We start from the raw sequence: 19587 nt of genomic DNA, 5'->3' as shown, positions 1-19587 counted from the left end.
TTCAGTTAGCTGGAACATTAACATTCTCTCTTTTTAAAATGTTTTATAGGAGGTTCAAAATGGAAGACTGTTTAGGCTTCTAGCAAAATTGGGAACAATCAATGAGAGGCCGGAGTAAGGATTTACAGTATTTTACAATATGTTTTCAATCAAGGGCACTATTTTACGTAACGAGAATGAGTATACCTTGTTCTTATAGGTTTTATTTGAAAAAAGAAAAATTCATATATGAAGTAACCTTAAGACTGTTGTTAGCCATTACCAAAAACCATTAGGATACTGTTTTTCAGTCACAACCGAGGTATAGCTGTCTTTATGGATTTTACACACATACACACATACAGAGAATATAAACCAAAAAAACTCACTGTCAAGTTGATTCCGACCTGTAGGACAGAGTAGAACTGCCCCATAGAATTTCCAAGGAGCACCTGGTGGATTTGAACTGCGGACCTTTTGGTTAGTAGCCATAGCTCTTAACGACTATACCACCAGGGTTTTCCTATGAAGAATATACCATGTTAGAAATCACTATTTTAGTTTTATGACTCTACCCTGTCCCCGTTTTGATGCCTGGTCAAATCAGTTTATCTTGGTTAGTTTAGAAACTTTGAAAGCCCCTATTTGTTGAGTGCCTCTTAACTGCTATTAAAGTGCGTTTCTTTTTATAGCTGTTATATGAATCACAGTGAAAAGGCATCATCTTAGAGTTTGTCATTTAGTTCTTTATATCTTAGTTGTAACTTAAAGTTATTCATATCTTCAAGAAACATAAGCAGAGTTGATGTTCGTACTGCGCAATCGTTGAAGACAGTGTCGCAGCTATTGGGTGAGCAGTGTGACCTCTGTTAGTAGACGTGGTGATGGATGATCACCGTTGCCTGAGAGGTTTTTCACTGTTGTTTTTTTACCATGAAATTTAGGTCCCCCTGCCTTTCTTCAAAGCCAAAAAACTCAATTACTCAATTAGGATTTTCCCTAATACCCCTTCTAAATGAAGAACATAATCATATGTGTTGAACCATATTTTGAAAACTCTTTTAGCAGTTTTTTTGTGATATTTATATTTTTATTTAAAAATATACACTTGTAGTGCTATTTCTTGATTTTTTTTCCAATTTTTAATTCAGCTAATGACTTCGTACAGTGAAGGACGAGGCTTTATCTTTACTTCATCACCCTACCCCCAGCCCCCGCCCCCACACACCCACCTTTCTAACCACTTCACTGGTAAATTTTTAGTTAGACCTGTGTTCATTGTTGACATTATTATGACTAGGTAAATAGTGTTCACAGCTGCACCACATAGTAATTCATGATTTACTTCCTTTCTTTTGTATGTTTTTTGTTTGTTTGTTTGCTTTGTTTTGATTTCCTGTTAATACTTGTCTGATATAGAAAACTTAGCAAGTGAAAAAAAATTACCATCAGCTCATTCCAAACTTTCTTCTGCCAGAGTTAAAAACACCTTTCAGTGTGGCCAAAGATAGGTAACCCATCAGTTCCTTTTCTTTTCTCACCCTTAGAAAAATTACCCTTGGAGCCTCTGTCCTTCTGTTCCTATGTGGGCTGGTTCCGCTTTAAGCCTCCTCACACTCATACTTTAGAACTGGCGCTTCCCTTCACTATTCACCTGGGAGTTCACATTGACTGTCCCTTTGTGTTGGATACAGTTTGTTGCTTTTTTCCCCTGGTTTGGTCTTTTGATTTAATGGAGTACATCCTATTGTAGCTTCCTGAGACAGGTGAGTTTTTTAAGTCCTTGCAAGTCTGAAAATATCTTTATTCTGCCTTCACACTTTTTCGTAGAATAACTGAGTATAAAATTCTAGATGATCCTCAGAAATTTTATTAATTAAATTTTTTGTCAATATTTATATATGAACAAATTAAAAAAAAAAACAAAACTAGAAAAAGATTGCAGTGAAGAAAACAAAGTCTCTTTTGTACCTGTGATTCCCAGTCTGCTCAGTCCCCCGTCAGTCTTTATTAGTTTCTTGTTTATCTTCCCATAGTTACAAATGTAACTGTATGGTCTTATTCCCACTCCTCTTTTTAATACGTAAAATTGCAAACCATACTCAATGTTCTGTATATTGCTTTTTCTCATAGTAATATATTTTGGAGATCTTCCTATTTAGGTATATTTTATATATGCCAAGCACTATTATAGTTTCAAATATCATGTCATTTAATCCTCAGAGTAACCTTTTGATGTGTGGGTACTGTTATTGTTCCTATTTAACAGAGAGAGAAGTTGAGGTATAGAGAGATTAAATAACTTGCCCAAGGTCACCTAGCTAGTAAGTACACGCACCAAGAGTCGAGGCCAGACAGATGATTCCAGAGTCCATGCTCTTAACCACTGAGCTACACTCTCTCACACTTTATGGTCATGCCATAGTCTATCCTGTGGATATACTATGCTGTATTTCTCCAGCCCTCTATCAGTGGGCATTTATGTTTTCTCCAGTCTTGCTGGCATAAACAATGCTGCAGGGACTAACTTAGACACACTTCATTTTGTGTGTACACAGATGTATCTCCAATTGTGATTGCTGGATCAGTGGGTACGTGCACTGTAATTTGATAGCCAGTGCAGGTTTACGAACATAAAATGCGTGAGAGTGCCTCACCAACAGTATATTGTCAAACTTTCAGATTTTTGTCAGTCTGATAGGTGAGAAATTGAATCCCAGTGCAGTTTTATTTTGCATTTACTTATTGAGTGCAGTTGAGTATCTTTTATGTTTTTGATCCGTTTGTTTCTTTTTCCATCTGTTCAGATTCTTTGCCCATTTGTATTCTTCAGTTGGGTTGGTTGTTTTCTTAATTTATAAGGAGCTGGAGAGATTCACCCTTTGTGATGTTTTTTCAGTTTTTCAAATTGACTAGCTTAATTTTTTTCTATGCAAACATTTTTGTATGAATTCTAATTTATCAAACTTCTTTTATGCTTCTGGACTTTGACTCATTCTCCACTCTAGGGTTATGAACACATCCTACCGTGGTTTCTTCTGAATCATTTGTGCTTTCTTTATATTAACATTTTTATAGATTTGGAATTTATATAGGGTGAAGATACGAATCCAACTTTATTATTTTTTCCAGGAGACTACCTAGTAGTCCAAATGCTATTTATTGAATAATTTAGCTTTTCCCCACTGGTTTGAGGCACACTGTTTTAATTACTGAAGTTTTAACATCTACTAGTTAGTTCTTTCCCATTTCCAGCTGTTGTGTGTTGTTTTTCTTAAACTGTTTAGTTTCCTATATTAAATTCTAGACTCAGCTTGTTTAGTTAAAAAGAAATGTGATAAACTTGATGGTATTTTTATTGAGGTGATAATATGTTTATTAAAAAACGAAGGCGGAATTTTAATGTTGAGTCATCTTAACCAAAAATATGGTCTGTCATTATGTTTGTTGACAACTTCTTTTGTGGCCTTCAGTAATCTTGAAGTTATTTGGGGTTTGGGGGGCTGTTATAAATGGTATTGTTTTCCTGATTTCCTTTCCGTTGTTCTCTTTATTGATGTCTAGGATTCCAACTGATTTTTCTGCTGAATCTTTCTATTCCAGTAGTTTTCTTGTGGAGTCTTTTGGGTTTTCTATGCATAGTATCATATCATCCGCAAATAGGGACAGTTTTACTTCTTCCTTACCAATTTGGATGCCCTTTACTTCTTTTTCTTGCCTTACTGCTCTAGCTAGGACTTCCAGTACAGTGTTAAATAGGAGTGGTAACAAAGGGCATCCTTGTTCCTCTTCTCAAGGGGAATGTTTTCAGCCTCTCTCCATTAAGAATGATGTTGACCGTTGGTTTTGTGTACCAAAAAAAACCAAACCCACTGCCGTCGAGTCGATTTCGACTCATAGCGACCCTATTGGACAGAGCAAAACTGCCCCACAGGGTTTCCAAGGAGCGCCTGGTGGATTTGAACTGCTGACCTTTTAGTTAGCAGCCATAGCTCTTAACCACTATGCTACCAAGGTTTCCTGGTTTTGTATAGATGCCCTTTATTAGGTTGAGAAATTTCTTTTCTATACTTATTTTATTGAGAGTTTTTATCAGGAATGGGTGTCGGACTTTGTCGAATGCCTTTTCTGTGTGGACTGAGATGATCATGTGATTCTTTTATTATATTTATGTGGTGGATTACCTTGATTGATTCTCTAATGTCGAACCATCCTTGCACATCTGGTATGACTCCCATTTGGTCATGGTGCGTTATTTTTTTGATATGATGCGGAATTCTGTTGGCTAGAATTTTGTTGAGAATTTTTTGCATCTGTATTCACTACAGATATTGGTCTGTAATTTTCCTTTTTTGTAGTGTCTTTGCCCGGTTTGGGTCTCAGGGTTATGCTTGCTTCATAGAAGGAATTCGGAAGTATCCTTTCCTTTTCTATATTCTGAAGTAGCTTGAGTAGTACTGGTGTAAGCTCCTGAATGTTTGGTAGATTTCTCCAGTGATGCCATCTGGGCCAGGGCTTTTTTTCGTTGGGAGTTTTTTTTTTTATTACCTTTTCAGCCTTTCCTCTTGTTATGGGTCTCTTCAGATTTTCAGCAACATTTTATGTTAGTTTGGGTACATAGTATGTTCCTAGAAATTTGTCTTTTCTGTAGGTTTTCAAATTTGTTGAAGTACAGTTTTTCATAACCCTGTGTTATGATCCTTTTTATTTCAGTTGAGTCTATTGAAATGTCCCGTTTCATTTCTCTTTTGGGTTATTTGCATCCTCTCCTATTTTTCCTTTGTCATTTTGCCCAGTAGTTTGTCGATTTTGTTGATTCTTTCAAAGAACCAACTTTTGGTTTTGTTTATTCTCCCTATTTTTTTTTTTCTATTCCTATTTCATTTATTTCTGCTCTGATCTTTATTATTTCCTTTCTTCTGGCGACTGTGGGCTTCTTTTGCTGTTCCCTTTGTTCTAGTTGTGTAGCTAATGTTTTGATTTAAAAGACCCAGTTTTGTTTTGTTTTAAAAAACATAATCTAAGGCTGCATGGAGTCCCTGGGTAGTGCAGATGGTTAACGCACTCAGCTGCTAACAGAAAGGTTGGAAGTTCGAGTCCACCCAGAGGTACCTGGTGATCTACTTCTGAAAAATCAGCCATTTAAAAATCCTGTGGAGCGCAGTTCTACTCTGACACACAACGTGGGGCTGCCACTGGGCAGGACCGACTTGATGGCAGCAGGTGTTTAAGGTTGCATAGTCTGGTCCCTCTCTACTCTTTGTCCTTGCTTCAGAGCTGCTGCTTTTTTTCCTTTTAGATTTTCTTCGCTTCTTGCCTTCTCTTACTCTTTCCTTCCTTGTGTTCTCTGTGTCCTCCTTGCCCTCATTTTCTTCCCTTGTACTTATATTCTCTCTTTTTCTCTTGTCTCCCCCAACCCCATCCAGTGACTGCCTTTTTTTAAGTTTAAGTGCTCTGTGCTCTGCTGTGCAAATGCTGATCTTTCTGACTAGGGAGCAGCCTTCTTCTGGGAAACCCTCCTTGCCTTTCCGAAGAAATTAATGTTTCTGCTCTCTACCATATCCCTTTTTCTTAATAGCACTATATAAGTATGTAATTGTATCCTTTGATTATCATCTGTTGTCCCCGCTAGTCTGTAAGTTCCAAATGTCACTGAAAGCTAACAGTAGTTGTCTGGTCATTTCTCCAGCTCTTTGCAGCTTGCTTTCAGATGAAATGGTATGAAAGCAAAATCTAACCCCTTTTTGTTTCCTAAATATGTTTCTATTTTATGCTCATCAATAAAGGGAAGTATCTAGCTGATGATCTCTCTAATTTGTAACCTCAGGGTGGGAGGAAAAAAAGGATATTCTCTTCAATCTTTGTGTAAAGATGTCTGAGTACATTTTTCATTCTTCTCCATTTTATCTATGACTGAGGTTAAAGTAAGGGGTGTAGTTGAAGATAGATCTGCATAAGAGGTGATTATACCTGTGAACTGGGAAGTTAAAACTGGAATTCGTACAATTTCATGTTTAGTGAGATTATGTTTTAAAAATCCATCAGTAATCTGGATATAACAAAATGTGAAAAAAATATATACATGAACTTTTCTACTACAGTTGGATTTTAAAAAACACTGCACAAAAGAAAAATCCTAATTTCTTATTTATTGGAGAAAATAAAATTAAAGTAGATTTGGATCTGAAGAATTCACGTGTCACCATGTAACTTCTCCTAGGTTCCAGAAGGATCCTACCTGGTCAGAGACTGGAGACCGTTATCTATTGAAACTCTTTAGGGATCATCTCTTCCATCAGGTGACAGAAGCGGGTGCTCCTTGGATTGACCTCAGTCATATCATTTCTTGTCTTAACAAGGTAATTTGTATCTGGGTTCTTAAGATCATGCTATCTACAATTTGTGGAGTTGCATCTTCTACAAATACTAAGAGGCTTAAGCAATCAGGATCTACTTTTACTGTAGCCTGCAAAGACGTTTTATTCGTAGCTATTAGTTGCTCTTAATAACATTTTATAGAAGAGGAGGATTTTTTAACACCTGCACAAATAATTGCAGAGTTTTTTATTGCACGTTGTTCTGCTGTGGTAAAATGTTACAAAGGAACGCTTTTCGCTTTTTATACTGTACTTTGTGTTGTTTTGTTATACCAAATAAAACATTGTGACAAACAGGAAAATAATCTTGTGCTGAAATATTTTTTACAAATTGAAACCTTTTGTTCTAAGTCAACGTGAGTCACGTAAAATGACTTTGTTTATCATTTATTAATAACAGGCATGCTACAGGTAAAATCAGTAGGCCCAGCTATTATAAATAGGCGATTAAGTGATTGGATGAATTAACTAGATGGAGGTATATCGTAAATTCATTCGAGAGGTGAGATTTGCATTTTGGAAAGGGCCGTTGTTGTTGTTAGGTGCTGTCGAGTCTGTTCCGACTCATAGTGACCCTGTGTGCGACAGAATGAAACACTGCCCAGTCCTGCGCCATCCTTACAGTTGTTATTATGCTTGAGCTCATTGTTGCAACCACTGTGTCAGTCCACCTCTTTGAGTGTCTTCCTCTTTGCCACCGATCTTGTACTTTGCCAAGCATGATGTCCTTCTCTAGGGACTGATCCCCCTGATAACATACTCAAAGTACATGAGATGAAGTCTGGGCATCCTTGCTTCTGAGGAGCATTCTAGTTGTACTTCTTCCAAAACAGATTGAATAAGTATGGTGAAAGAATACAACCCTAACACACACCTTTCCTGACTTTAAACCACTCAGTATCCCCTTGTTCTGTCCAAACAACTGCCTCTTGATCTCTGTAAAGGCTCTTCATGAGTACAATTAAGTGTTCTGGAACTCTCATTCTTCACAGTGTTATCCATAATTTGTTACGATGCACACAGTCAAATGCCTTTGCATAGCCAGTAAAACACAGGTAAAGATCCTTCTGTTATTCTCTGCTTTCAGCCAGGATCCATCTGACATTAGCAATGATATCCCTGGTTCTACTTCCTCTTTTGAAACTGGCCTGAATTTCTGGCAGTTCCCTGCCATTATACTGCTGCAGCCGCTTTTGAATGATCTTCAGCAAAATTTTGCTTGCGTGTGATATTAATGATACTGTTCTGTAATTTCTGCATTCAGTTGGATCACCTTTCTTGGGAATAGGCATAAATATGGGTCTCTTCCAGTCATTTGGCCAGAAAGCTGTTTTCCATATTTCTTGGCATAGACGAGTGAGCACCTCCAGCGTTGCGTCCGTTTGTTGAAACATCTCAATTGATACTCTGTCGATTCCTGGAGCTTTGTTTTTTACCAGTGCCTTCAGAGCAGCTTGGACTTTTTCCTTCAGTACCATTGGTTCCTGATCATATGCCACCTCTTGAAATGGTTGAATATCAACTAATTGTTTTTGGTATAATGACTCTGTGTATTCCTTCTATCTTCTTTTGATGCTTCCTGCGTCGTTTAATATTTTCTCCATAGAATCCTTCACTCTTGCAACTTGAGGCTTGAATTTTCTCTTCAGTGCTTTCAGCTTGAGAAAAGCTGAGCTTGTTCTTCCCTTTTGGCTTTCTATCTCCAGCTGTTTGCACATGTCATTATAATACTTTGTCTCCTCGAGACGCCCTTTGAAATTTTCCGTTCAGCTTTCTTCATCATTTCTTCCTTTCGCTTTAGCTGCTCAACGTTCATGAGCAAGTTTCAGAGTCTCCTCTGACATCCATCTTGGGCTATTCTTTCTTTCCTGTCTTTTCAACGACTTCTTGCTTTCTTCGTGTATGATGTCCTTGATGTCGTTCCACAGCTCGTCTCGTCTTCGGTCACTAGTGTTCATTGCATCAAATCTATTCTTCAGATGGTCTCTAAATTCAAGTGGGTTATACTCAAGGTCATATTTTGGCTCTCATGGACTTGCTCTGATTTTCTTCAGCTTCAGCTTGAACTTGCATATGAGCAATTGATGGTCTGTTCCACAGTCGGCTCCTGGCCTTGTTCTGACTGATGATATGGAGCTTTTCCATCGTCTCTTTCCACAGATGTAGTTAGTTTGGTTTCTGTGTGTTCCATCTGGCGAGGTCCATGTGTATTGTCGCTGTTTATGTTGGTGAAAGAAGGTACTTGCAATGAAGAAGTTGTTGGTCTTGCAAAATTCTATCATTCGATTTCCGGCATTGTTTCTGTCACCGAGGCCATATTTTCCGACTACCGATGCTTTTTTTTTGTTTCCAGCTTTCGCATTCCAATCACCAGTAATTATCAATGCATCTTGATTGCATGTTCAATGAATTTTAGACTGCAGCAACTGATAAAAATCTTCTATTTCTTCATCTCTGGCCTTAGTGGTTGGTGCGTAAATTCCACTGTTATTCAAAAGGTTTTCACTGGCTAATGCTTTTCAGAAGTAGACTGCTGGGCCTTTTCTTCCTAGTCTTAGTCTGGAAGCTCAGCTGAAACCTATCCTCCATGGGTGATACTGCTGGTATCTGAATACCGGTGGCATAGCTTTCAGCATCACAGCAACATGCAAGCCCCCCACAGTACGACAAACTGAGAGATACGTGGGTGGGGAAAGGGCTGGGAGAGATCCAGTTTACAGAACAGGAAGGAATACCTTTTCCTGATGAATTACTTGGAATTATAGAACATAGATCCAGGCTCCAGAAGTAAATCATAATCTTTGTACAGGTTAATGTCTAAACCAAGGGCTAGCAAACTATGGCTCGTGGGCCATTATCTAGCCTATGGTCTGTCTTTGTGCAGCCTACAAGCCAAGAGTTTTTAAAGGGTTGTAAAAAAACACAAAAAGCAAAGAAGAATGTGCGACAGAGATTGTATGTGGCCCCCCAAAGCCTAAAACACTTACTCTCTGCTCTTTTATAGAAAACCTTTGCTGACCCCTGGTCTATACTGTCCCTAAATCATAAGTATTAGAGGATAAAATGCTTAACTATACCTACTATAGCAGAAGATTTAGAACCAGTAATGTACAGTGCTCTTTCAGGGAAAATATTATGGTGGTGTGTTTTTTTACATGCTGCTTTGCCTTATTGGAATTACTTTAGATCTCTTTAGAGCGTGGTCAGAAACCTACATTAAGACAGCACAAAACTGGATGTACCATTGAAGTAACCCAGTCTGATTTATATGTACCCACTTCTCATTTACCTACATGGCTAGGTTCCAAAGACCAGGTTATTATACGAAAATTGGCATTATGCAAAAATGGAGGATGACCACATCAGATCACAAAATGGAGGATGGCTACATCATTATGTAACTGCCAGATTACATCATTGCACAACTGCCAAATTACGTCATTACATAATAGCCAAACCACTGAGAATTACTAGCCTAGCCAAGTTGACACGTAACCTTAACAATCACAGCCAGCATTATTCTCGCTCTGCACCTTGGCATTCATTACTGTCACACTTATGTCATTAACGTGCAAAATAATCAGATAGTAGATTTTTTACTGTTGTTGTAAATGTGAAGTGTCGGATAACAAGATAGTCTTAAGTGAGGAGTAGAGTAGGTGTGCACATTTCCCCCTTGGTTTCCCTTAAAGTGAAAACTTTTTTCTTCAGAGCAATGAGTGGAGGATAATTCTGCCAGATTTTAGGACATAGCCTCAACACACTGGTGATAGATAGATCCTAAGGAATAAACTGAGGACAGGTATCTTAAGTGAGAATGAGTTAATGAATATGACCATTGAAAATTTGAAGAAAATACTACTTTATATCATAGAATAACTGGTAGTAAGTAAAATCTGTCCTGAATCTAAAAATGTGACAATTTTCTAAGGTTGAAAACAACATAATAAGTTAAAAAGGGAAGGATAGCCATATTGGTTATATAAGAATTAAATTTGATGTAAGCTTATTTTGGTAAAAATGATGACAGAAATGAAGTGGTGAAATGAAAAATGGAGCCTTCAGAGTGAGTTTTAAACATATTTTAATGAACTAATTAAAAAAGAAAAAGTATATTGAAAGCTGATAAAACAAAAATAAAGTGAAAACCACAAGACATTTGAAGAACTACAGATTAGCATTGATGCTTTATAAAGATGTCTTTAAACTATTACTGCCACACCTCCGAAGATAAGGATAAAGAGCATAAAGTGGCACTCACACAATAGGGAATAACAGAGGTAAGTATGTGAATAAATTTGATATTAGTCAATCAGAAATGCAGATTAGCGAGTCACTGTTTTTACAGGAAGATTGCTGGTAAGTTGGCACAAGTCATCAGTCAGTGGTGTTAGAACTGATACCCTTTGGGAAGTAGTTTGGCTGTATGCATTCAGCTGTGAAATTACTCATAGCTAGCTTTCTCGTTTATACCGTCAAGAATTTCTCCTAAGGAAGGAATTCTACAGAATTAAAAAATAAATAGGTGAATATGTTTATTGCCCTGTAATTCATGATTCAAAAAAACTGGGAGATAGTGGTGAAAACAACTGGTCGTAATATAATACGTACAGGTATTAAGTATGAAGGGTCGGTAGAAACATAGGGTAGTGTCTCTATTGGAGAAACATCTGACTGGAAAATTGTGTGCATACTGATACTGATCGCAAAATATTTATGGATATCTGGAAAGGAATGTGGCAAAAATAAAAAAATACACATTTCATCTATCATTGCAAGCGTTCGAAATAGATCCTTTTCTGTGTGGTATGAACGTCACATTTTGTGTGTATGTCTGTTTCAGCTAGATGCTGGTGTGCCAGAGAAAATAAGCCTCATTTCCAGAGACGAGAAGAGTGTACTTGTGGTGACTTACAGTGACTTAAAGCGCTGCTTTGAAAATACTTTTCAAGAACTAATGGCAGCTGCAAACAGTCAGTTGTAGTATTTGCTAAAAAAACAAAGCACGGAAGACATTGCCGAGGAACTTAACCAATAGCAAATTGCACTACGGCTGAACTGTTCCATCATCTCATTTCACATGTGGGAAACAAACAGGAGATGAGCGAAGCTGCTTGCACTTCAGTCAGGTACACTGTTACTTGAGAGGAAGAGTGTGTCACTTACCTTAGAGCTACGGCAGCCGCCAGAGGCTAGATCTGTGAAGAGTTTATTTTAGATTAAGGAACACCGTCAAGTGAATGATGTTCCTGCCCCCCCTTTTTTTTTCCCTCTTGTATATGCACTAATTTTCATTTTTTAAAGACTTTTTTTTTTTTTCGATTTTTGAACTTTTGCCACAGTGTAGACTTATTAAGGGAAACTATTTACGAGAACATTTTTGGGAAACAATGCTGGGCAGCATTTGTGTCGCTGAGGGTTGCAGAATTTGCTCTTTTTGGGGATGGGTTGCCCTGAATAACATAATGGAGCCGGTAAAAATTTGATAGAAATATAGTGTAGTGCAGAATTCTTGTAAAAGTATCGTATGCAAGCTCTGTATGCCACCCGCTGTTAGCTCAAATTGAGATTTTTGTTTTGTTTTGTCTGAAGAACATACAAAGAGAAATATCAGTGAATTGTCGAATATGAATTCCCCTATCAGTTGATTTAGATCTTTCCTGAGCAAAGATTGGATACACAGTAACTGAAGGAGCATAAATAGCTCTTTGCTCCAAATTCAGCTGAGCCTTTAAGGGAAAAAAATAAAAAGGTGTGTTTCCCTCCTAGTCAGATGCATTTACATTTATGCAATTTTTTTTTTAATAGAGAAAAAAATTAAGAAATTGTATTAAAGGCCTGAAGTTCAGGAATGTATTACTTTAGGTTATTTACAGTTTGCTTTTTTTGTATAAAGTTCTGTTCTTTGAACCACAGCTTTATTATGGTACTTTACACTGGATACAAAGACACTGTTAAGAAGATTAACTAAACACAGCAGTGGTCTGGCATCAAGAGCTTTCTGAAGTTTTACAGCCTGAATCTGGAGGGATACCGATCTGCTGTGCCTTGCAGTCACTGCTTAGCCCAAAGTAATAGTACTTTTGATAATAACTCACTATGTGGGATATTCCCAAATAAGTCAATCTCAAAAGTTTGGAATTTCCTCCTCTTAACTTTCTTAATATTTGGACATGCAGTTGTCGCCAAACGCAGAATTTATAGTTAATGAAATACCTATACTTTGATACTGAAGACTGCCAAATACATAGGAATTTTCTTTCTTAAAAAAACAGTAATGAAGACTCTGTATCCTTTCCCAGCACTGAATGTTTTACTAGCACTGGGTGCTCACCATGCAACTATGAAGAAAATGTGGAAACCCAAAAGGTCAGGACAGATTTCCAAGCACTTGCAACTGATGTTACTGTCTTCAATTTTAATAATTATACATATTTGTAGTTTTCAGAGAAGTTTTTAATATTTCTCCACTTTTTATAAGCTTTAAAATGATTTTCTCTGCCTTGAGATTTGCATCAAGAAAAAGCACCTCTCTTCACCTGAAATCTTTGAAGACTAGAGACACGCTTTACACATTTTATGAAGCGTGGCTGAGTCCACGTTTGGTAGCATCAGTTGTTGAGTTAAAAAGAAAATCAATTATTGCATTTGATACGGATGGATTAAAAAGAACATAATGTTCAGTACTCAAAGGATGATTAACATTTGCCACCATAATGTTCTTTTTTTATGTAAAAGGAACACGAACTTGGAGACATTAACATGCAGAAGTCTTTTATCATTATTAGCTCATGTATTTGAGGAAGAGCAGCTGTCTTTTTATATGTTTTTTGACAAATCATATTGTAATTCTTTTGTACAAAAAAGAACTACTTGTATTCTAGAAGAAATATGAAATGCTTAATTTATAAGCGGGCTGGAGATTTTTTCCAATATTGTTTTCTTTGAAAATGAAAGGGGATCATCTATTTTAGTTTTAGGGCTTGGGAACTTTTTGAAAATTTAATTTGTGGACCAATGTTCTGTGAAAGGTAAGGAAGGGCAGGGGTCAAATAGGGCTTGAATTTCTCCTTCTGTATAGACCAGCAAACTTTTCCTCTGCAAGGCAAGTTCAAATCACAAACCCAAGAATGTTTGTATCATGAGTGCTAGTTTGCTTCAGCCCCTAGTAACCTCAGGACTTGGTTGACTATAAAAGGTAGACAGCTGATATGTTTTCATGAGTAAATATTGTCAGCCAGAAAAAACAGTTGGTGTCAGGTATGCATATTTTTTTTAGCTTTGTTTTATATTTATTTTTCATTTCATTTTTATTGGGAATGGTTTTCAAAAAACTCTGTTTTGCTTAGGTGTTTTTGGGGGAGCCCTCTTTTTTTTCCATGGTGTAGTTGCATTTAAGAGGTTGTCTAAAAGCTAGCCTGTTTAATTCTTAGGAAGATTTGAATATCTGGGAACAGTCAAATTAAGGATACAAACTTCCCATACCTTCCTGTTATCACAGATTAAAGAGCAGAAAGGACAACCCTTGAAATCATGTAACATTGGTCATTTCAATTTTGTGTACCTATTTTAAATTCTGTTAGTGTATTTACTTCATTGTAAATATTTTTGAGGGTACCTTTGTATTTTGCTTTTGACCTTGGTTCTGTGATTTGGATGTCAACAACTTCCCTAAAAAGCACCAGTATGTTAAGTTCTAATGTCGTGGTCCCAATATGTGTTATTCATCTTTAATCCTCTTTTCAGTCTTTACATGTACAGCATTATTTTTAATAAAGAATTACAGAAATAAGCTTGTCTCTTTTGTACAAATTCATATAACAAAGTTATGTCTTGTGATTAGAATTTAGAAAGTTGTATATTTCCTACATGTTTTGGAAGAATTTTCAATCTTTGGATGAAGTCACGGCAGATTTACTCATTAATTTAGCAAATAATTTTGTCAGATGCCTCCTCTGTCCTTGTATCTATCTGTTTTAGGCACTAAGAATACAGATCTGAGGACGCGTTATTTATAAAATCTATACTCCCAAGCATTTCTGCATAATACACATTGCTTACAGTATAGTTTAGGAGAGAAAGACTACTGACCTGAGAGGATCGGAAATGTAATTCAAAAAGTATTGATAAAAAATCATAGAAACCTTTATTAAACAAAAATATCAAGATGTGAAACTATTGTTCCTCGACGTATCTCCTGTCTAGGTCTGTACACTTCTGAAGGTGGTGTTGCCATGTCTCTAACCCTTCCTCCAAAAAATTCTGTGCACTCCAATTTACACCACGTCAAAATGGCAGTTTTGACATCCTTTGAAGGACTCGAATCATATTCCTTTTAAATGTTCTCTGAGTTTTGGGAACAAAAAAGTCTGCAAGGGGCAAGATCAGGGCAGTAGGGTGGATGGAGTAAGATTTCCCAACGAAATTCTTGTAGGACAGCTAGGTGCATTGTCAAGATGGAAAAAAACTCAGCACAACTTCCCTGGCCTTTTTCTCACCAATGCAGCCTTTAATTTTCTTAAAACTTCTTCATAAAAAGCCCCTGTGATTGTCCTATGTCCTTCAGGAAAATCTGTCAACGTTACCCCTTGGTAATGTAAAAAAAAAATCGTCATCTTCTGAGCAGTCTTCCCTCTCTTGGCTCATCTTCAAGGTCTTCCTGACCTTCCTTAAAATGCTTAATCCATCTAAAAACCATTGTTTTACGTGGGTCAGCAGTCCCATAAACTTGCTGCAGAGCTTCAGTGATTTGGGAAGATGTCCACCAAAAGATGAGTTTTGTTAAAAATTTGATATTACCCCTGACCTCAAAGTCATTGTTTTCCAATGGCACAAAAAAGTATCTTTTTTTTTTTTTTGAAGGCACCCTAACAAGACTAAGACAAGTGTATTACTGAGAGAACTTGTCTGTGGCCATCCACTGATCGCAGAGACATGTTTAAACACATTTTGTTTGGAATAAACCCGTGCGTGTATGAGCTGGAACCCCAGCAGCAGTACTGTTTGACTTGTGTAGTTGAGCTCTGATTCAGTGTTTTGTTAATTTACCATGTAGTTGAAGGACACTCCTCCACCTGAATCCTCCAGAAACATAATTCAGGATATAAGGATAAAGAAAAGATGGCAAAATGTTAACATTCTTAAATCTAGATAGTGTTGTGGGTTGGTTGGTTGGTTTTTTTCCCCCTGTATGAAATTTCTCATAATAAAAAGTTGAAAAAATTATACAGAAGAGAAAATGGTAAGGGGCCAAAGGCACAGGTGAGAGGTAACTAAAGAGGAAGGAAGGTATATTTCCAGCTAAAGGAACTGGTAAGTGTTTTTAGGAATTAAGAGAGAAGTAGCACAAAAGGCTAAGAATTTTGCAGGAAAAAACAAACATTTTGACCAACAACAAAAACATGGATTAGGATTGGAATCAAAGTGACCATTGTAGGGTCATCGGGAAGACAAGAGACTAGTAGGCCTAGAGAGGAGGGTATGTTTGGAGGATCTCTCGGGTTTAAATTTCTTCGGAGAAAACATTAAAAATGTTGTTTAAACAATATTATATCTGATACACACTAGTAAATGAGGAGGTAATGCTTTATTTTCATCTCGTCTGCTCTGGTCTGGAAGTCCCAGACAAAGGCACCCTCAGTTAACTCCAAGGATTACTTCTCTGCAGCCAAGCACAAGGGCACTATTTAGGGTAAAAGTCAGTGCTTTACCCTACACATACTTTAAAAAAAAAAATCTGGGCAGGGCCGAGGTGATGGAGTAGTCAGATGTTTCCCTGGTCCCTCTTGCAAAAAGATCTTAAAAAAAAAAAAAAGTGAATCAATTATATATGACAATCTAGGAGCCATGAACATCAAAAACAAAGTTGAGGGGTTGGACTGAGCAGCAGGGGGAGGAAGAGACTTCAGAAAAAGTGAGGATTTGCCAGACCTGACCTGGCCAACACCCTGCAGGCTGGATCAGCTGGCATGCATGGGCTAAGGCAAACAGTAGCACTCGGGACACATTTTCCACCTCAGGAAAAACAGCACAGAGTCTGCATAAGCCTCCAGACCCAGGGGGATGTGGTGTTGGATCTGCAACAGTTAGGTGCAGGTCACAGTAACCCTTCCGGTTCTGGGAAGTACCTTTCTCCCCTTCACCCGCCCCCTCCTCTCTCTGCTCCAGTCCCAGTCCAGCTTCACCGATTGCCACATACCTGGGCCAGAAGTGGGACTCATCATGTGCCCCAAGCCATTCTGGCTTTGGAGAGGAAACAAATTAACAACAAACAGGAAAAAATAATCTGCCAGCTCCCCTAAACCAGGACCTCAGGGCAAGGGGGGTGGCAGATTTGTGACATTTGACACCACCCTGCCCATTAAGCAGGGTCCTCTCCTACCCACATCAGGGGCCTGAGGACTGGTGGCTCCACCCACTCCACCTAGCCACCCATGATGGATCCGAGAACAAGTGGTGCCTTCCAGTCTTCAAAGCCAACAGCATTGGGTGCCCAAAGTCCGGCTGTAAAACGCACCAACGGTGTGCTCTCACTTGGTGACCAGCAACCTGAACACCTAAGCTGAGTCTACACGAGAAAAGTAAACAGGCTTCTGGGCTCACATACCTAGTAGTAGCTCTAACCACCTAGTAACAGGATGAGAGAGCTTCAAAGATGCCAATAATCAAACTAGCTTACAATCCCAGAGTATTCAGGCATATCAAAACAAGAAGCTAGGACATAGTATGCAAACATACAATAAATATGATAATTGATGGCTTGAAGACAACAGTCAATATCGAATTACATAGAGAGGCAGATCATGATGGCTTCAGCAAGTGACTGAAACAACCAGGAAACCTCCCAGAAAAAGAGAAGATCTTGGAGTTACTGGAGGTAGAATTCAAAAGATTAATACACGGAGCTCTTCAGGAGATCAGGCAAAACTCAGATCAAGTCAAGGAACACACAGACAAAGCAATAGAGGAATTCAGGAAAGCTATACAAGAGCAATATGACAAATTTAACAGGCTGCTAGAATCCACAAAAGCAACTAGAAATCCAAAAGATTCACAGTAAAATTCCAGAATGAGACAACCCAATAGAAAGTTATAGGAAGAGAATTGAGGCAGTGGAAGTCAGAATTAGTGTGATTGAAGATAAAACACTTGACACCAACTTATTTGAGAAAAAATCAGATAAAAGAATTTTTGGAAAAATGAAGAAACCCTAAGAATTACATGAGACTGTATCAAGAGGAATAAACTACGAGTGATTGGAGTACTAGAGCAGGGGGTATAACAGAAAATACAGAGAGAATTGTTGAAGATTTATTGGCAGAAAACTTCCCTGATATGAAAGATGAGAAGAAAACATCCAAGAAGCTCATAGAACCCCACACAGGGTAGATCCCAAAAGAAAGTCCCTAAGACATAATCAAACTTGCCAAAACCAAAGATAAAGAGAATTTTAAGAGCAGCTAGGGATAAACAAAAAGTCACCTACAAAAGAGAGTCAGTAAGACTAAGCTGTGACTACTCAGCAGAAATCATGCAGGCAAGAAGGCAATGGGATGATATATATAAAGCCTTGAAGGAAAAAAATCGCCAACTGAGAATTATATTGCCAGCAAAACTGTCTCTCAAATTTGATGGTGAAATTAGGGCATTTCCATATTAAACAGAAGTTAAGGGAGTTTGTAAAAACCAAGCCAAAATTACAAGAAATACCAAAGGGCATCCTCCAGTTAGAGAATCAATATCAGGTAACAACCCAAGACTAGAACACAGGACAGAACGACGAGATAACAACCCAGATAGGGAAATCACAAAGTCAAAGCTAAAACACTGAAAATAGGGAAACAGAGATGTCAATATGTAAAAGATAACAACATTGAAACAAAAAAGAGGGACTAATGTAGTCATAGAACATTCATATGGAGAGGAAGCTAAGGTGATATCAAGAAATAAAAGATTGGTTTAAACTCAGAAAAATAGAGGTAACTATTAAGGTAACCACAAAGGAAACTAACAGTCCTACACATCAAAATAAAAAAGAAGACAAACATGAAGACTCAGCAAATACAAAATCAACAACAGGGAAAAAGATGAAAAGAAAATACATAAAAATGACTCAGCACAGAAAATTAAGTGGAACAAATAAACTCAACAGCACATGCAAATACATCAAAATGACAGCACTAAATGTGTACCTATCAATAATTATGCTGAATGAAAATGGACTAAATGCACCACTAAAGAGAGAGTGGCAGAATGGATTAAAAACACACACACGCACACAATCCATGTATATGCTGCCTACAAGAGACACACCTTAGACTCAAAGACACAAACTAAAACTCAAAGGATGGAAAAAAATGTATCCAGCAAACAACAATCAAAAAAAGAGTAGGAGTGACAATACTAATCTCCGACAAAATAAACTTTAAAGCAAAATCCTCCACAAAGGATAAGGAAGGACTATATAATGATTAAGGGTCAATACACCAGGAGGACATAACCATAACAAATACTTATGTACCCAACAACAAGGCTCCAAAACACATAAAACTAACAGCATTGAAAAGAGAAATAGCTCCACAATAATAGTAGAAGACTTCAACACACTACATTCAGTGAAGGACAGAACATCCAGAAAGAAGGTCATTAAAGTCACCGAAGATCTAAATGCCACAATCAGCCAACTCGATCCAACAGACATATACAGAACACTCCACCCAACAGCAACCAAGTGTACTTTCTTTTCCAACGCACATGGAACATTCTCTAGAATAGACCACATATTAGGCCACAAAAAAAGCCTTAACAGAACCCAAAACATCAAAATACTACAAAGCATCTTTTCTGACCATAAAGCCATAAAAGTAGAGATCAATAACAGAAAAAAGAAGGAAAAAAAAAATGCATGGAAACTGAAAACCTTGCTCAAAAACTACTAGGTCATAGAAGAAATCAAGTACAGAATAAAGAAATTCATAGAATAAAATGAGAATGAAAACACATCCTACCAAAACCTTTGGGACACAGCAAAAGCAGTGTTCAGAGCACAGTTTATAGCAATAAATGCACACATCCAAAAAGAAGAAAGGGCCAAAATCAAAACATTAACCATACAACTCAAACAGCAGCAAAAGAAGCCCTCAGGCACCAGAAGAAAGAAAATAATAAAAATTAGAGCAGAAATACATGAAATAGAGAATAGAAAAACAATTGAAAGAGTTAACAAAACCAA

General features: G+C 37.5%; 1 protein-coding gene across 4 annotated transcripts in view; it reads left to right on the top strand.

Moving 5' to 3' along the window:
• Window positions 1-16184, top strand: part of PAN3 (poly(A) specific ribonuclease subunit PAN3) — a 173093-nt gene extending 156909 nt beyond the window's left edge. For 3 of the 4 annotated variants that reach the window (XM_064275300.1, XM_064275299.1, XM_023553153.2), the window contains 3 exons: window positions 50-114; window positions 6200-6338; window positions 11200-16184. In XM_064275300.1, coding sequence (XP_064131370.1) covers window positions 50-114; window positions 6200-6338; window positions 11200-11340 — 345 coding nt within the window. In that variant the 3' untranslated portion in view covers window positions 11341-16184. The remainder of the gene's footprint in view (window positions 1-49; window positions 115-6199; window positions 6339-11199) is intronic. The other variant, XR_010319105.1, reaches the window with a different exon arrangement.
• Window positions 16185-19587: the final 3403 nt, after the last annotated feature.

The sequence above is a fragment of the Loxodonta africana genome, chromosome 23 (assembly GCF_030014295.1).
Source record: "Loxodonta africana isolate mLoxAfr1 chromosome 23, mLoxAfr1.hap2, whole genome shotgun sequence".
Classification (NCBI taxonomy): Eukaryota; Metazoa; Chordata; class Mammalia; order Proboscidea; family Elephantidae; genus Loxodonta; species Loxodonta africana.
Note: the sequence above shows the minus strand (reverse complement) of the source record. Positions and strands in the feature narration are given on the sequence as shown.